The 17,792-nt window shown below is 45.9% G+C and overlaps 2 protein-coding genes across 3 annotated transcripts in view; both read left to right on the forward strand.

Annotated features, from left to right (window-relative positions):
• MTMR4 (myotubularin related protein 4) overlaps positions 1-12,824 on the forward strand; it is a 28,243-nt gene extending 15,419 nt beyond the window's left edge. Inside the window, exons 16-19 of one of the 2 annotated variants that reach the window (XM_023204621.2) lie at positions 6,097-7,495; positions 9,469-9,579; positions 9,821-9,909; positions 10,560-12,823. In XM_023204621.2, the coding sequence (XP_023060389.1) occupies positions 6,097-7,495; positions 9,469-9,579; positions 9,821-9,909; positions 10,560-10,737 (1,777 nt within the window). In that variant the 3' untranslated portion in view covers positions 10,738-12,823. Of the gene's footprint in view, positions 1-6,096; positions 7,496-9,468; positions 9,580-9,820; positions 9,910-10,559 lie in introns of both variants that reach the window. The other variant, XM_023204620.1, reaches the window with a different exon arrangement.
• A 1,250-nt stretch (positions 12,825-14,074) lies between these two features.
• The window catches only part of HSF5 (heat shock transcription factor 5), a 61,638-nt gene continuing 57,920 nt past the window's right edge, over positions 14,075-17,792 (forward strand). The window contains exon 1 of the mRNA XM_023203974.1: positions 14,075-14,687. Coding sequence (XP_023059742.1) covers positions 14,075-14,687 — 613 coding nt within the window. The remainder of the gene's footprint in view (positions 14,688-17,792) is intronic.

The raw sequence follows: 17,792 nt of genomic DNA on the forward strand, positions 1-17,792 counted from the left end.
CAGAGTTGTCCACAATTTATATAACCAGATTCCTATTCATCATTTAGGTAATTTCCATTTTTTTTAAATCATTACAGGGAGTGCTTTAGTGAACATCCTTATATGTGTAACTTTTTAAAAAATTGTAAAATACGGGCTGGGCATGGTGACTCATGCCTGTAATCCCAGCATTTTGGGAGGTTGAGGTGGGCAGATCACTTGAGGTCAGGAGTTCAAGGCCAGCCTGGCCAACATGGTGAAACCCTGTCACTACTAAAAATACAAAAATTAGCTGGGCATGGTGGCAGGCACCTGTAATCCCAGCTACCTGGGAGGCTGAAACATGAAAGTCGCTTGAATCTGGGGGGCGGAGATTGCCGTGAGCCAAGATTGCGCCACTGCACTCCAACCTGGACAACATAGCGAGACTGCACTGCGTCTCAAAAAAAAAAAAAAAAAATTGTGAAATACACATGCTATTTACCATCTACACCATTTTTAAGTACAGTTTAGTAGGGTTACTTTGTAGTTTTTTTTTGTCTTGTTTTGTTTTTTTAAAGACAGAGTTGGGCTCTGTTGCCCAGGCTGGACTTCAGTGGCACAATCTCAGCTCATTGCAACCTCTGCCTCCTAGGTTCAAGTGATTCTCCTGCCCCAACCTCCCAAGTAGCTGGGATTACAGGCATGCGCCACCATGCCCAGCTAATTTTTGTATTTGTAGTAGAGACGGGGTTTTACTCTGTTGGTCATACTGGTCTCAAACTCCTGACCTCAAGTTACCCACCCACCTCGGCCTCCCAAAGTGTTGAGATTACATGTGTGAGCTCCTGCACCTGGCCAGTAGGGTTACTTTGTATGCATATTTTTGTACTTGTGCTAGTATTTTTGCCAGATAAATGAAAATACTGTGCTCAAAGGATATATATATATATATATCTCAAATTTTGATATTTGCTTATTGGCTGAGAGCTTTTTTTTTTTTTTTTTTTAAGAGACAGGGTCTTGTTCTGTCACTCACGCTGGAGTGCAGTGGCACAATTATAGCTTACTGTAACCTCAAACTCCTGGGCTCAAGTAATCCTTATGTTTCAGCCTCCCAGGTAGCTAATTAGCTCATTAGGCATGTGCCAATTTTTATTTTTTGTAGAGACAGGGTCTGTTGCCCACATTAGTCTTCAACTCCTGGCCTCAAGTGATCTTCCTGCCTTGGCCTCCCAAAACACTGGAATTACAGGTGTGAGCTACCATGCCCATCCTGGCTAAAAGTTTTTAAAATATGACATATGTTATTGATTGAATATTATAAAGGAAAACAAAAAACCCAGCATCCCAAATTATTGCTTTTAGGGTCTTTTGAACTAAGTCATTGTGAGGGGACCATGATAGGTTTCAGGAATTCATTTTTTTTCCTTCCCCAAACTATGCAGAATTTGGCTATAGGTTCATAGGTTTACTTTTCCTGGGAGAGGGGTCATAACTTTTAATCAAATTTTTAATAAGCTCTGTGACCCATTTAATAATCATTTCATTAACTTAGTATCTGATTTATCAATTCAACAAATGTTTCTTTAATACCTACAAGTTGCCTATTACTGTACTAGGTTTTGTGGCTACACCAAATAAATAGAAGATATTGGTTCTACTTTCAAGATAATTTTAAGCTGTAAGATAAGACACAGAGCAACTAGAGAACAATTCTTTTTTTTTTTTTTTTTTTTTTTGTGATGGAGTCTCACTCTGTCACCAGGCTGCAGTGCAGTGACTCAATCTTGGCTCACTGCAACCTCTACCTCCTGGGTTCAAGTGATTCTCCTGCCTCAGCCTCCAGGGTAGCTGGGACTACAGGCACCCGCCACCACACCCTCATTTTTCTTATTTTTAGTAGAGACAGGTTTTCACCATGTTGGCCAGGATGGTCTCAATCTCTTGACCTCGTGATCTACTCGCCTCGGCCTCTCAAAGTGCTGGGATTACAGGCATGAGCCACTGCACCCGGCCAACTAGAGAACAATTGTAAGTCAGCATCTAAGCAGATAAGAATGTGTGTAGTTCAGGCTGGGCGCAGTGGCTTATGCCTGTGATCCCAGCACTTTGGGAGGCCAAGGTGCGCAGGTTGCTTGAGCCCAGGAGTTTGAGACCAGCCTGGACAACAAACTCCACCTCTATAAAAAATACAAAAATTAGCCAGGCATGGTGGCATGCGCCGTGATCCCAGCTACTTGGCGGGCTGAGGCAGGAGGATTGTTTGCGCCCAGGAGGTCGAGGCTGCAGTGAGCTGTGATTGTGCTATGGCACTCCAGCCTGGGTGATAGAGCGAGACCTTATCTCAAAAAAAAAAAAAAAATAACGTGTATAGTTCAAAGCTTTAGAGAAATGATGTGTGTTTTAAAAGGGTCATTTGGTGGCTGTTTTACTCAGGAAATTTTCATGAAGGACCAGACAAGAACTGTGGGTCTGTTTGTGTTCTCTGTATCTGGCTTAGAATCTGGCACATAATAAGTAAATTTAAATAAATTTACTCAAGTAAAAATTTACTTAAAACTGGACAAACGGCTGGGTGTGGTGGCTCATGCTTGTAATCCCAGCACTTTGGGAGGCCAAGGTGGGTGGGTCACAAGGTCAGGAGATCAAGACCATCCTGGCTAACATGGTGAAACCACATCTCTATTAAAAATACAAAAAAAAAAAAAATTAGCGGGGCGTGGTGGCGGGTGCCTGTAGTCCTAACTATTCAGGAGGCTGAGGCAGGAGAATGGCATGAATCTGGGAAGGCGGAGGTTACAGTGAGCCGAGATAGTGCCACTGCAGTCCAGCCCGGGTGACAGAGCGAGACTCTGTCTCAAAAAAAAAAAAAACAACAACTGGACAAATGAATGAAATAAAGGGATTTGTGAGCTTAGTAACAAGGTTAGTGGAGAGGGGTCCAAAGGAAGTAGATACATGAGAGGTAGGGTTTTTTTTTGAAATGGAGTCTTGCTCTATTCCCCGGGCTGGAGTGCGGTCACACAATCTTCTCAGCTCACTGCAACCTCCGCCCACTGTGTTCACCTGATTCTCCTGCCTCAGCCTCCCGAGTAGCTGGGATTACTAATTTTGTATTAGTAATAGTAGCTGGGCTAATTTTTGTATTTTTAATAGAGACAGGGTTTCGCCATGTTGGTCAAGGTGGTCTCGAACTCCTGGCCTCAAGTGATCTGCTCACCTTGGCCTCCCAAAGTGCTGGGATTATAGGAGTGAGCCACTACGCCTGGGAGAGAGGTAGTTTTTTTTTTTTTAAAAGAACTTCTTTGGCTGGCAGGGGTTGAGAAGGGGCTATTTTAAGGAATAGAGAGAAATATAAGACAGGTCATTGAGGGCACTGAAGGCTTTAAACATTACAGTAAAGAGTTTGTTTTGATTCGGTTGTCAATAGGAAGTCACTGTAGGAAGTCACTGTGATCTTCTAACAGTGGGATCCTTGGAGAACTAATCACTGAGTACAGGGTAGCTGGAGGCACAGAGACTAGCCAGCACTGCTGTAGTAGTTTAGGTATGAGGGGAAGAGTCCCTGGCTAAGAGAAAGGATTAAATTTAGAAGCACTGTAGAGAACCATTGGCAGGCTACAGAATTGATTGAAAGTTGGAGAGTAGAAGTGAAAAGTACTTTGCGTCTCAAGTATCTGAGCTTAGAAAGTAGGAGAATATTAGTACCGCTAATAGACATTGAAAAGTCGAGAAGACAAGCCAGTTTGGGGAGAAAGCGGAGATACAGGGAAATTGGGATTGAAATATTAGTTGACAGCAAAGAAGGAGGTGTGTTGTAGGCAGCTCAAGATGGAGAGTGGATTTTGAGGAATAACTGGTATAAAGATTTTAAAGGAAATGGTCTCTGTAACAACTGACCTGACTTACCTTTGATTCTACCTTTCCCTAGATCAAAAATGTCCTACTGTCTTTTTTCTTATCCTTCCATTAAAGTCATAAACACATTCTTGTATACCCATCTCAAATCCTACCCTCTCTGTGTAGCCTTCCTTGACCACTAGCTGGATGAGCTCGCTCTCCTTGTTCTAAACTCAGGTATTAGTATCTCTGTCAACATTGCTGATTAACCTTTGGTACACATAGAATGAGTTGTGGAGGATGGCAGAATGTTGTTATTTGAATTGGGACGAAGAACACATCAGAGTTAATTATAGTCTTCTATTTGTTGTTGTTGTTTGAGACAGTCTTGCTCTGTCACCCAGGCTGGAATGTAGTGGTGCGATCTCGGCTCACTGCAACCTCTGCCTCCTGCCTCCCAGGCTCAAGCGATTCTCATGTCTCAGCCTCCCAAGTAGTAGCTGGGTTTACAGGTGTGCACCATCACGCCCAGCTAGTTTTTGTATTTTTAGTAGAGATGGGATTTCACCATGTTGGCCAGGCTGGTCTTGAACTCCTGGCCTCAAGAGATCTGCCTGCCTTGACCTCCCAAAGTGTTGAGATTACGGGAGTGAGCCACTGTGGCCGGCATATTCTTTACTTCTTTTGTATGCTTGAAAGTTTCCATAATAAAAAATAAAATGAAAAGAAAGAAGTCAGCTGTGGCACTTAAAAGAATACAGATCCCTGGGCCTCACTCTTGGCCGTTCTTATTCATTAGGTCTTGGGTGGACCCTGGTTGTCTGGATGTCTAAGAAGATCCACCAAGATGCCTGATGTATATCACACATTCAGTTGGCACCTAGCAGTGGAAAGTTGATGTGGTATTTTGAGCTCATTCATTCATTTCTCAAGTCATTTGCCCCTGGTAGTGTGCTAGGTGCTGGGGATTCAAATAAGACAGAGTCCTGCCATCAGCACACTTCAGCAGAGGGAGTTAAACAAGTAAACAATGAAGTGCAATAATGTGTTATAGGAAGCACTGAGCAATGTGCTTTGATGTGGATTCTTTTGTTTAATCTTCATAATAGCTTTAAGAGCTAGGTACTTTAACCTTTATTCCATAGATGAGGGATCTGAGGCTTAGAGAAGTTAAAGTCACACAGCAAAGATGTTGTTAAATTGGGATTTGAGCCCTGCCTATGGGACTCCATGAACTCTAATTATAACGACTGTTTTTGCCTTCCTGGAATTTCATACCATTAAAAAAAAATCAAAATTGGTCATAAAAGTTATATCAAATATGTATAAAATATTTATTTTAAGTTTCAAAAATCAATTACTTAAAATAAGCTGCGTTGTAACTCCGCCTTTGGGGGATTTTTCCGCATGGGCTGAACTGACTGAGCCATCTAAAAATAGGGGGCCAGTGAAGTCTCTACTGTTTCCCTGGTGAATTTCCCTCAAGTTTTCATTGCTCTAAGGACTTTGAACTGCATTAATAATCAGGATGGTCATTCTTGAAAATGTCCCTTAACCCATCTGGTATATATGAATGCCTCTAGAGCTCTGAGTGCTATATACCAGGGGAAGTTTCTATGGGGCCTTGGGAATCAGAGGAGCACACTGCTGCTAAGTGGTTATCAAGAGCAGTGCTGAGGGAGTTGTATTGTCTTAATCAAGTTTGTGGTTATTATGTTTGTGGTTGGTTGCCTATATTTTGAATTCTCATAGCTTCTCTACAAGGTATGATTTATTATCATCATTGTATAAAGGGAAAGAACAAGTATCTGGGAGGTTAATTTACTTATTTGTAGTCATGTAGCTAATTAATGTCAGAGCCAATATGTTCTAGCTCCAAAACCCATCTTCTTTCTGTTTTATTGTGATGGAGGCAGTGGGATATTGGGTTTGAGTCTCAGGTATAGTCCTGACTGGAATAGTAGATTCAGAAGGCATTGGCATACAAGGCAGCTGAAACCATTGTAGTGGTTGAGATTGCCCAGGGAGACTGGTAGGTTGAGTGCTGACAAAAGCTGAGGATAGATTTTTGGGTTCCGGAGGACAGGGTCCATGTCTCATGCTTTTTTTACAGAATAAACTTTCAGTGAACATTGGTTATTTGTGATCCTAAGGGTCATTATTTCTAAACTTAAGTATTCTTAAGTGTCATTATTTCTAAACTCTGGCTTTGATCTTGCTCCATTGATTCAGCTCCATATATTGTATTGCAAATGCCCATCTCCTGACCTGGAGGTGTTATATTTGTCATTCCAGATTACCTAAAACCAGATCCATGGATGATCTTCTTTCTGCCTGTGACACAAGCAGCCCCCTGACTCGTACATCCAGTGACCCTAACCTGAATAACCACTGTCAGGAGGTCAGGGTAGGCCTGGAGCCCTGGCACAGCAATCCTGAGGGATCAGAGACAACCTTTGTGGACTCTGGGGTAGGAGGTCCTCAGCAGACTATAGGAGAAGTGGGTCTTCCTCCTCCTCTGCCCAGCAGCCAGAAAGACTACTTGAGCAATAAACCTTTCAAGAATCACAAAAACTGTTCTCCAAGTTACAAATTGCTTAATACCGCAGTGCCTCGGGAAATGAAGAGCAACACCTCTGATCCTGAGATCAAAGTCCTGGAAGAGACTAAGAGACCAGCTCCCAACCCTTCTGCCCAGAATGAGGTGGGTAGGACTTTAGATGGCACAGGGGAGCCACCTGAACATTGTCCTGAAACAGAAGCTGTCAGTGCACTCTCCAAGGTCATTTCTAACAAGTGTGATGGAGTTTGTAATTTTCCTGAGTCTTCCCAGGACTCTCCTACAGGTGTGCCCCAACAGGCCCAGCCAGACTCCATGCTAGGTGTGCCCTACAAATGTGTTCTCGATCACAGCCTCAGCACCCTTTGCAACCCACCAAGTGCTGCCTGCCAAACTCCTCTAGGCCCAAGCGCTGACTTCCTCAACCAAGATCCCTCAGGGTCTGTGGCAAGTATCTCCCACCAGGAACAACCGAGTTCTGTGCCAGATCTGACTCATGGGGAGGAAGACATTGGTAAAAGAGGAAATAATAGGAATGGGCAGTTATTGGAAAATCCTCGCTTTGGGAAAATGCCATTGGAATTGGTCCGGAAGCCAATTTCTCAGAGCCAGATCAGTGAGTTCTCTTTTCTAGAGTCCAACTGGGACAGCTTCCAAGGGATGGTGACTTCATTCCCAAGTGGGGAGGCCACCCCTCGGCGGCTGCTTTCCTATGGCTGTTGTAGCAAGAGGCCAAACAGTAAGCAGATTCGGGCCACAGGGCCCTGCTTTGGGGGCCAGTGGGCTCAGAGAGAAGGTATGAAGTCACCTGTCTGTTCTAGTCATTCCAATGGACATTGTACTGGCCCAGGAGGAAAGAACCGGATGTGGTTGTCCAGTCACCCAAAGCAAGTCTCTAGCACAAAGCCTGTTCCACTGACCTGTCCTTCTCCAGTGCCTCCTCTCTATTTGGATGATGATGGACTCCCCTTTCCCACGGATGTGATCCAGCATAGGTTACGGCAAATCGAAGCAGGGTACAAGCAAGAGGTAGAGCAGCTACGTCGACAGGTGCGTGAGCTTCAGATGAGGCTGGATATCCGTCACTGCTGTGCCCCTCCAGCAGAGCCTCCCATGGACTATGAGGATGATTTTGTAAGTAGTCACCAACTGCCATGCACCCATTATTTAGTCTGTTAATCCAGCCTTCCCTCCATTCAGCATTTATTCATTGGGTACTTGCTGTGTGCCACTGAGTTAGGTGCCTGGACTATAGGATGAAAAACAAGTAAGCAATTAGAATGATGTTTTTAAGTGCTATGATTGAGGAGGCATCGGGTGTTAGAGGGCTGGGATGGAGTGAAACGTCAAGGAAGGCTTTCTTGAGAAGGTAATGCTTGAGCTGAGTGCTGAAGAATGTGTGATATTTAGCTAGGTAGACAGTGAAAAGGAAACACCATTTGTAGAGGCATCGTGGCAATAGGTACTCCAATGATATGGCTTAAAAGGATGGGACATGCGAGTGTATATGTGTACATGCATGCATACACACTTACACTGGGGTTATAAGAGACAGATAGGGTGCTGGGAGGTGACATTGGAGAAGTAGATGGAGATTAGAAGGGTCAGCTTGAGTGCCCTTCTTGTTTGGATTTTACCCTTAAGGCAATAAAATTTTAGGCCAGTGCATAATATGATCAGAGTTGTACTTTAAGAAAATGACTCTTGCACTACTCTTGCAACAGTGTACAATTTTTTTTTTTTTTTTTTTTTTTGAGATGGAGTCTCGCTCTGTCACCCAGGCTGGAGTGCAGTGACACGATCTCAGCTCACTGCAACCTCCGCCCTCCCGGGTTCACGCCATTCTCCTGCCTCAGCCTCCTGAGTAGCCGTGGGGCCGGCTAATTTTTTTTTTTGTATTTTTAGTAGAGATGGGGTTTAACTGTGTTAGCCAGGATGGTCTCGATCTCCTTACCTTGTGATCCTCCCACCTCGGCCTCCCAAAGTGCTGTGATTACAGGTGTGAGCCACTGTGCTTGGGCCAACAATGTACAATTTTAATGAGGCAGTTGAGACCCAGATTGGGAGACTGGTAAGGTCATTTTGGAATAATCCAGGTGAGAGATGAAGACTATGTAGGCTGTACAGTGTTGGGCAGCCTCAGGTTCTGGCACCACAGTCCTTGGGGAGCTTCTAGGAGCCAGCTTCCTCCCCATGGTATCTTGCCATTTTCAGACACTTCCTTTGTTCTGTTAAGGTGCTCCCCACTTGCCTGCTTCTCACTTCTCTGGTGCTTTAAACAGGAATCAACAAACCTTTTTTTTTTTAAAGGGCCAAATAATAACTATTTTAGGTTTTGTGGGCCATACAGTCTATGTTGCAACTACTCAGCTCCGCTGTTGTGCAAAAGCAGCCGTAGGCCAGGCACAGTGGGTCATGCCTGTAGTCTTAGGACTTTGTGAGGCTGAGGTGGGTGGATCGCTTGAGCCAAGGAGTTTGAGACCAGCCTAGGCAACATGGTAAAACCCCATCTCTACAAAAATTACAAAAAAATTAGCTGGACATGGTGGCGGATGCTTGTGGTCCCAACTACTCAGGAGGCTGAGGTCGGAGGATCTCTTGAACCCAGGATGTTGAGGCTACGATGAGTCGTGATCATGCCACTGCATTCCAGCCTGGGCAAAAGAGCGAGACCTTGTCTCAAAAACAAAACAAAAAGCAGCCATAGACAGTATGTAAATGAATGAATGCAGCTGTATTCCAACAAAACCTGATTTACAAAAACAGGCAGTGGGGTAGTTTGGCCTGTGGGCCATAGCTTGTCAACCCCTGGTTTAGAACGTAACAAGAGAGTCTTTCTATGCTGTGGTGTAGCATATTGGTAAGAGTATAAGTCTGAAGCCACAATACTAGGTTCAAATCCCAGTTTTACTACATATCAGCTCTTAACTTTCTCTGTGGCTTCATTTTCTTATTTGTAAAATGGGGATATTAGTAGTATACGTTGTAAGACTGTCATGAGAAATAAGTTCATGTATGTAATGCACTTAGCACAGTGCCTGACACATGGTAAACACTAAGCGTTAATGATGATGAAGATAATGTTGTTGTCTTTGCCTTTACATCAGACATGTTTGAAGGAGTCAGATGGCAGTGATACTGAGGATTTTGGCTCTGATCACAGTGAAGACTGCCTTTCAGAAGCAAGCTGGGAACCTGTTGATAAGAAAGAGACTGAGGTATGTTTAGGCACATATGTGGTGGGTACTTATGTGAGCCAATGAGTCATCATACTTCCCAGAGATGAATGACATGCTGTAGACTGAGCTGTCTCCCAGAGGAGTGTCAACCTGGTAGGTAAGTGGTAGCCAGTTATGAAGATAAGCCTTGTCACTTTCTCCTGGGATGCTTTCCTTGTTGCAGTGTTGCTCTTCCAGTCTGTCAGCAGGACCAGGAATTTTTCCTTGTGCCTTCTATTAGGTGACTCGCTGGGTTCCAGACCATATGGCCTCACACTGCTATAACTGTGACTGTGAATTCTGGTTGGCCAAACGAAGACACCATTGCAGGTAAGATGTTTTGTATGATTTAGTATGACTTAAAAAACAGTGCAGGCCAGGTGCAGTGGCTCACGCCTGTAATCCCAGCACTTTGGGAGGCTGAGGCAGGCGGATCACGAGGTCAGGAGATCAAGACCATCCTGGCCAACATGGTGAAACTTGTCTCCACTGAAAATACAAAATTAGCTGGGTGTGGTGGCGTGTGCCTGTAATCCCAGCTACTCTGGAGGCTGAGGCAGGAGAACAGCTTAAACCAGGGAGTTGGAGGTTGCAGTGAGCTGAGATCACACCACTGCACTCCATCCTGGCAACAGAGCGAGACTCTGTCTCAAAAACAAAAACAGTGCAATACATATGTATAGAACTAAATGGAATTCGTTTGGAAGTGAATACCTCTTTATAGAAACTATTTTTGTTTGTCCCCAACTTTTCATTTAGTATCACTTATTCTCAGTATATTGGCATTTCCTAATATTAATTAATTTTTTTTAATTAGTGATGGGGTCTTGCTATGTTGCTCAGGCAAGTCTCAAACTCCTGGCCTCAAGCAATTCTACTGCCGCAGCCTACCAAAGTGCAGGGATTACTGGTGTGAGTCACCCTACCTGGCTAGTATATTGGCATTTCTGATGAACTCTTCCCTCTTTGTGCTTTGGCAGAAATTGTGGGAATGTATTTTGTGCTGGATGCTGCCACCTGAAGCTGCCCATTCCTGATCAGCAACTCTATGACCCAGTTCTCGTCTGTAACTCATGTTACGAACACATTCAAGTCTCTCGTGCCAGGGAACTCATGAGCCAACAGCTGAAGAAACCCATTGCTACAGCTTCCAGTTGAATGCCAGGGAGATGACGTGTCCAACTTTAGCAGGTTTGAAGGGAGGATCTGCTTCAGTTGTAGTTAGGAAGGTTCGTCGGTGTGGCTCATGAAATCACAGAGCTCAGAGATACCATCTTGAGAAATCCTCCTTGGTATCATGAAACTGGAGCAGAGGAATTGCAATTTGGCAGGAGGTCCTCTACTGGTGAGACCCTCACCTTGCGGTAATGGTCCTAACCCAGACCCAGGGTCTGGAAGCTTAATGTTGAGTTGGTGACTCCAGCCTCTTTCTCCTGGAGGTCACAAGATGATGATTGCATAGATGTTACCTGGTGCAAAGTGCCCCAAACAGCAATAGAATGGCATACGTATAACCAAACTCCAAGTGATAACCAGACCCATCTCTCCTCCACCTTGACAAAAGCAGATTATAGTATACAAGATAGGAATTCCTGTCCTATTTGAGATGAACTATATCCTGTACCTCTGTGCTCTGTGTCTGTGCATGAAGGCTCAGTCTTTAGAGGCACTCCCTCTAGTTGCATTAGTACTGTCTTTCTGTGGAGTTTGGTTTGAAGACTGGTTCAGCAAGTGGAGGTTTCAATGTATTTTTCAGTTGGCTCATCAGCCAGCATTGGTGAATATTCAGTTTAGGGGGACAGTTCTAGGGAGCGAGCCATTTTTGGGAGCAGAGGAAAACTCTGCTGATTGAGTTATTTTGAGCTGTGAAGGCAGTCGTCTCTGTTACACAGTGGCAGCTCTTGAGTTACGCACTGTGAAGAATGAGAAGGGAAAAGTAAAAATTATCCTTGTGAAACATCTGCTGATTGTGCCCTACCCTTTGCGCCTGACTTTTCCTAGTTGTCCTGGTGCTAACACAGGAGCTACACCTTGATCCTCTCCTGGCATGAAAATAAAACAAAGGTTTTCGTTGTTGTTCCATTGCCCGTTTCCCCCATGTTGTCTTTCCCTTGGCTGCTGCCTCCTCTGGATCACATTGCTTCTTATCCTGAACACTTGACACCTTGAGGGTAGAATTTAGCGTTTGGTTTTTACCTCCTAGCATATGCTGTTTGGTATGTGAGGGTTTCAGTACAAATGCTGCTGTCTATTTCTGTGCACTTAACAATGGAACCCAAACAGAAGAGAATAAAGCCTTGATACCAAAATCGGGAGAGAACATGTGTCCATTTGGACCAAACGTTGTTGGTTTTTTAAAACTTTTGTTTTTCTTTTTTTTTTTTTTCATCTTAATATGTACCAGTGGCACTTAACCAAAAGACACAGTGATATAGCCATGTACTGTGGGTGGGACAGATACAGTCTCCTTGGCCTATAATGAAACCACTAGGACTTTATACATTTTCCTTAATTTGTTGACATATAAATGGTAAATTACATTTAGGCTTATCCTGTTTTGAAATGATGGTAGTCATCTTTCTCACTGCTACTTTCATGTTGCTTTCTAGAAAACAGCATTTCATTCCAAAATAACTAGAATCTGCATTTAGAACAAGAATCATTATTTCCCTGACCTTTTCAGTCCTACAGAGAAGCATCTGTGGTTCTTTTGTACTTGCCATAGATGTAACCTAAAAAGTTTTGGCGTATTTAGGTCAGCCTAGCGGAACTTTTTTTTCATTTAAATGGAGCTGAATAATGGAGATTTTGTGTCTGCAAAATTCCTGAGATTATTGAAAAAGTAACAAGCTATTCCTTGTTTCTGATACATAAAATTATTTTAAGCATTTTATCAATCATTAAAATTTACTGCCAGTTGTGAGTGGCTTTTTAATTGACTTTCATTGCACTTCACTCTGCCTGTTTTCAAGGGGAGTAAGATTGGTAACATTTGGGGAGACTGTATCTGTTTACTTAGTGTGGCTGTTTTGAGGGACTGTCCCATCAGTGAACAAACTGCATGGCCTGGGAGAGAGACTCTGGGCTCTTGGCTCAGATGTGTTCATTAAATACTCCTTTCAGAGCTGTTGTGGGTGTAAGTGACATGATGTGGCCAAAAATCCAAACTGTGCAGTTGCGTTGTGACAAAAATGCAATGTGCTGTAAAAATTCAATACAGTTTAAATAAAATCTCTATATTAGTGCTGCTTTGTTGGGTTGTTTTATTTTCATTTCTAAAAAACCTTAATAGTCACTTATTCTTTGACCATGAGAAGAGTGAGAACATTGTACCCCTCTCTCCCAGCAATTTCCAATTTATTTATTTCGAGATGGAGTCTCTTTCTGTTCCCCAGGCTGGAGTGCAGTGGTGCGATCTCGGCTCACTGCAACCTCCGCCTTCTGGGTTCAAACGATTCTCCTGCCTCAGCCTCCCGAGTAGCTAGACTACAGGTCCTGGCTAATTTTTGTATTTTTAGTAGAGTCGCGGTTTCACCATGTTGGCCACGCTGGTCTCAAATTTCTGGGTTCAAGCAGTCCACCCGGCTCGGCCTCCCAAAGTGTTGGAATTACAGATGTAAGCCACTATGCCCGGCCAATTTCCATTTTCAAATGATCCTCTCTTTTTGAATCAGCATAGCTCTTGTTACATTCTTATTTATTGATTGGCTAGGGATCGATTCTTATGGATACCGTAGAATTCTATCCCATCTTTATTTATCTTTAATGTCTAAAATGCCACCAGCTGGTTGGGCAGGCACACAAGAGAGTACTTAGATTCTTGTGATTCCCTCTTCTCAGGGACTTCAGTTCTCATCTAACCTTGGGTAAATTGTCTTGAACAAAATACTGGCTTAAAAGAGTGTATCTTAAAAGATACAAAAGGCTACTATCTAAAAGGTGAATTCGTTTACTCAAGATATTATACCTCCAGTAGCATCACTTTTGTTTGAGAGGTGAGCAGTTCCACTTAGTAAAGATTACAGACCAGACCCTTTGGTCCCCAGAATGACCGACTCTGCTGCCTAACGCACACTTTCTCTGCATTCCAAGTCCCCACTAGTTGGCTAGGCCGAAACACACGCCTCTTGGTATTCCACGGTGGATAACTGGGCTTCTCTCTTCGCAGGACTTAGAACTTCCCGGCGGGCAGCCTTCCCGGCCTCAAGTCTGGGAACGCCTGAGGAAGGGGCGCCTGCCCGGGTCCCGCAGGCGTCTGGCGGGCCTGGCGGGGGCACGCGGCCGCCGAGGGGGAGGTGCCCACGCCGCGTGGCGGGAACTCGAGGCCCCATTGGCCGTGCTGGGAGGCGCCACGGGGCCTCGTGCGCCAACGGTCCCTGGTACGCGGCGGACGGGCGCCGGCAGGAGCGGGCAGGGCGAGGCGAAGGCCGGGGAGGGATCGAGAACGGGGTGGGAGAGCTAAGCTCGGGGGACGACGCCCGGGCCCATCGGGGCGATGGAGGAGGCGCTGCTCTCCACCCCCATCAACCCCAACAACTTCCCTGCCAAGCTGTGGCGCCTGGTGAACAGCCCGCGCTACCGCTCCATCCGCTGGGACGGCCGCGGCGAGGGGCTGCTCATCGACCAGCCGCTCTTCGAGGCCGAGCTGCTCAGCCCGCCCGGGCCGGGGGGAGGCGGCGGCGGGGCTGCGGGGGCTGGGGCCGAGCCCGAGCTCTTCAAAACCACCAACTTCACCAGCTTCATCCGCCAGCTCAACCTCTACGGCTTCCGCAAGGTGGTGCTGGGCGGGCCGGGCGCGGCAGGGCCGGGGCCGGGGCCGGGGCCGGGGGGCGGCGGGCCGGCAGGGGACGGGCCGCTCCATCACTTCCACAGCCCGCACTTCCGCCGCGACCAGCCGCAGCTGCTCGTGCACCTCAAGCGCCTGACTAGCGCCAACAAGGCCAAGCTGGCGGCCGGCCTGGAGGTGCCCTGCCGCCCGCCCAACCGCTTCCAGCGGCTGCTCATCACCTCGGCCTCCGCCTCCGCCGCCGCTGCCTCGGCCGCCGCCGCCGCCCCGTTGCAGCACCAGGAGCCGCCGCCGCCCGCGGGGCCCCGGCCGGAGCCTCACGGTGAGTTTGGGCTGCCCGCGCCCTCGCCCACAGCGGGCACATGGGCGGCGGGGAGCAACCGCCCCTCGAGGGCGCGTTTTCGCACGTCCTCACGCTGGGGGAGTCCGAAAGGCGCCCAGGACCCGTTGTCCACTGTGCTCCCAGCGACTGAAGGTCCTGCCACTGCCACCGCCACCATTCTCGGCACCAGCACGGTGGTCACCAGCCCACCCCTGGAGGGTCCATAAGCATTCAGCCCCTTCTGAGCCCACTGGCAGCAAAAGCGACCTCCACCTCTTAGGCTCCCTTCTACTTGTCCCCGGTTTGAACTCCAGGAGTTACCTGGTTGTAAGCCTCCGTTTACCTTCCTGAGACCCACACTGTCTACTGTAAACATGTAGACTAAAGAGTCCTTCGTTGAAACATTGGGTCTGGAAGAAACACAGAAGGGGCTCCTTTGCTCCCGTGGAAGCAGAGTGGAGTCACCCTACATTAAGGCGGGATGGAGCAAAATCATAGTCAAGAGAACTTAAAACATTACGGTTGGGCATGGTGGCTCACGCCTGTAATCCCAGCCCTTTGGGAGGCCGAGGCGGGTGGATCACGAGGTCAGGAGTTCGAGACTGGCCTGACCAACAGGGTGAAACCTCGTCTCTACTAAAAATACAAAAATTAGCCGGGCGTGGTGGTGGCACACGCCTGTAATCCCAGCTACTCAGGAGGCTGAGGCAGGAGAATCGCTTGAACCCAGGAGGCAGAGGTTGCAGTGAGCCCAGATGGTGCCACTGCACTCCAGTCTGAGCAACAGAGCGAGACTCTGTCTCAGAAAAAAAAAAAAAAAAAAAGAACTTAGAATGTTACAATAGTAGCCAAGGGAAAGTTTTGGAAAAGGTGCCTGCAGTGGAAATTTGTCCTTGAAGAGGGCTGCCACCTTCCACCTATTGGCACATCTAAGAAATCTTAGAAGAAATGTTCAGACAATCATCAGATTTAGGGTTCTGGGTGATGTGTAGAATGGTAGACATTGTTTATATACCTTAAGATCAAAAATACGATACATCGATACATCGTGGCTTACAAGATATAGTTCGTATATAGAATGAATTGGCTATACATTTCTTTCATTGTAGCGAATTAGAGCTTGATGCTTCCTTAAAGGGTTATGATTAGACAAACATAAGGCAAAAATGGTTTTCTTTACGGCTGTCAAGTTTTAGTTTAAAAAGAATTTTAGAAAGCTCACATTTACAGACTTTGAAGTTTTCTCTATTGCCTACAATCTTTCAGTATTGAAAAAACTTTTTGGTATACATCTGTATTTAGTAAAAGTTCAGAAACCCTCTGTGATAGTGAATTATTTATTTTTTATTATTTGTTTTTTTTTTAGAGATAGCGTTTTGCTCTTGTCACCCAGGCTGGAGTGCAATGGCGCGATCTCGGCTCACCACAACCTCCGCCTCTCAGGTTCAAGTGATTCTCATTCCTCAGCCTCCTAAGTAGCTGGGAATACAGGTGCGTGCCACCATGCCTGGCTAATTTATGTATTTTTAGTAGACAGGGTTTGACCACGTTGGCCAGGCTGGTCTTGAACTCCTGACCTCGTGATCCACCCGCCTCAGCCTCCCAAAGTGCTGGGATTACAGGCCTGAGCCACTGCACCCCGCCTATTTTATTTTTTGAGATGAAGTCTCACTCTGTTGCCCAGGCTGGCGTGCAATGGCAAGATCTCGTCTCACTGCAACCTCTGCCTCCCAGGTTCAAGTGATTCTCCTACCTCAGCCTCCAGAGTAGCTGGGATTTTACAGGTGCCTGCCACCACATCTGGCTAATTTTTGTATTGTTAGTAAAGATGGGGTTTCACTATGTTGGCCAGGCTGGTTTTGAACTCCTGACCTCAGGTGATCTGCCTGCCTCGGCCTCCCAAAGTGCTGAGATTACAGGTGTGAGCCACTGCACATGGCCAAATTATTTTGTAGACTTGATTTTTTTTTTTTTTTTTTTTTGAGATAGGGTCTCACTCTGTCCCCCAGACTGGAGTGCAGTGGCAAGATGTTGGCTCACTGCAACCTCCACCTCTCGGGCTCAAGGGATCCTCCCACCTCAGCCTCCCGAGTAGCTGGGACTATAGGTGTGGCCACCACACCCAGCTAATTTTTTGTATTTTTGGTAGATACAGGGTTTCACTCTGTTTCCCAGGCTGGTCTGGAACTCCTGGGCTCAAGTGATCTGCCCACCTTGGCCTCTGGAAGTACTGGGATTACAGGCGTGAGCCACCACCGCGCCAGGCCTGTAGACTTGATTTTTGATGCTCTTCCCCCTCTTCCAGGAAGGCAAGGGTGGCAATATTCCATTTCTCTGTTTAAAGAGTCCATGGTATGAAGCAGTATACCAAGAAACCAACAGGATATAATAATAATTCATTCTTTACCTTCAACTAGGAGAGTAATAAAAACACTTTCAGCATGTTAACATGGATTTACTATAAAGTAAATGTAATCCCATGGGGCCAGGCATGGTGGCTCATGCCTGTAATCCCAGCACTTTGGGAGGCCGAGGCGGGTGAATCACGAGGTCAAGAGATTGAGACCATCCTGGCCAACATGGTGAAACCCTGTCTCTATTAAAATATAAACATTTGCTGGGTGTGGTGGCGGGCGCCTATAGTCCCAGCTACTCGGGAGGCTGAGGCAGGAGAATCACTTGAACCTGGGAGGCGGAGGTTGCAGTGAGCCAAAATCATGCCATTGCCCTCCAGCCTGGGTGACAGAGCAAGACACCATCTCAAAAGAAAAAAAGAAATCTGGGTTATTTTTGAGTTAATGAAAAGTTTAAATATACAAATAAAATAACACTATGTACAGCTTAACCTTCTCCCAGGGTTACAAATGACAACAGTGCTTGGTTCATTTGGAATTTAAAAGATAAGGAACTAGGTTATATGTCCACTGTGGAGTTTAGAAGATAATGGATTAGGTTAAAATTCCAACAATAAGTTGAAAAAGCAGCAGTGGCATAAGAATGTCCTAAAGGAATATTAGTGCACTTCCATGTGATGGCCATTGATTTTGGTAGGGAATGGTCAGGGGCAAGGCAATGGAAACAATACCATGGCATACATTTGGCAGA

The sequence above is a fragment of the Piliocolobus tephrosceles genome, chromosome 16, assembly GCF_002776525.5.
Source record: "Piliocolobus tephrosceles isolate RC106 chromosome 16, ASM277652v3, whole genome shotgun sequence".
NCBI lineage: Eukaryota > Metazoa > Chordata > Mammalia > Primates > Cercopithecidae > Piliocolobus > Piliocolobus tephrosceles.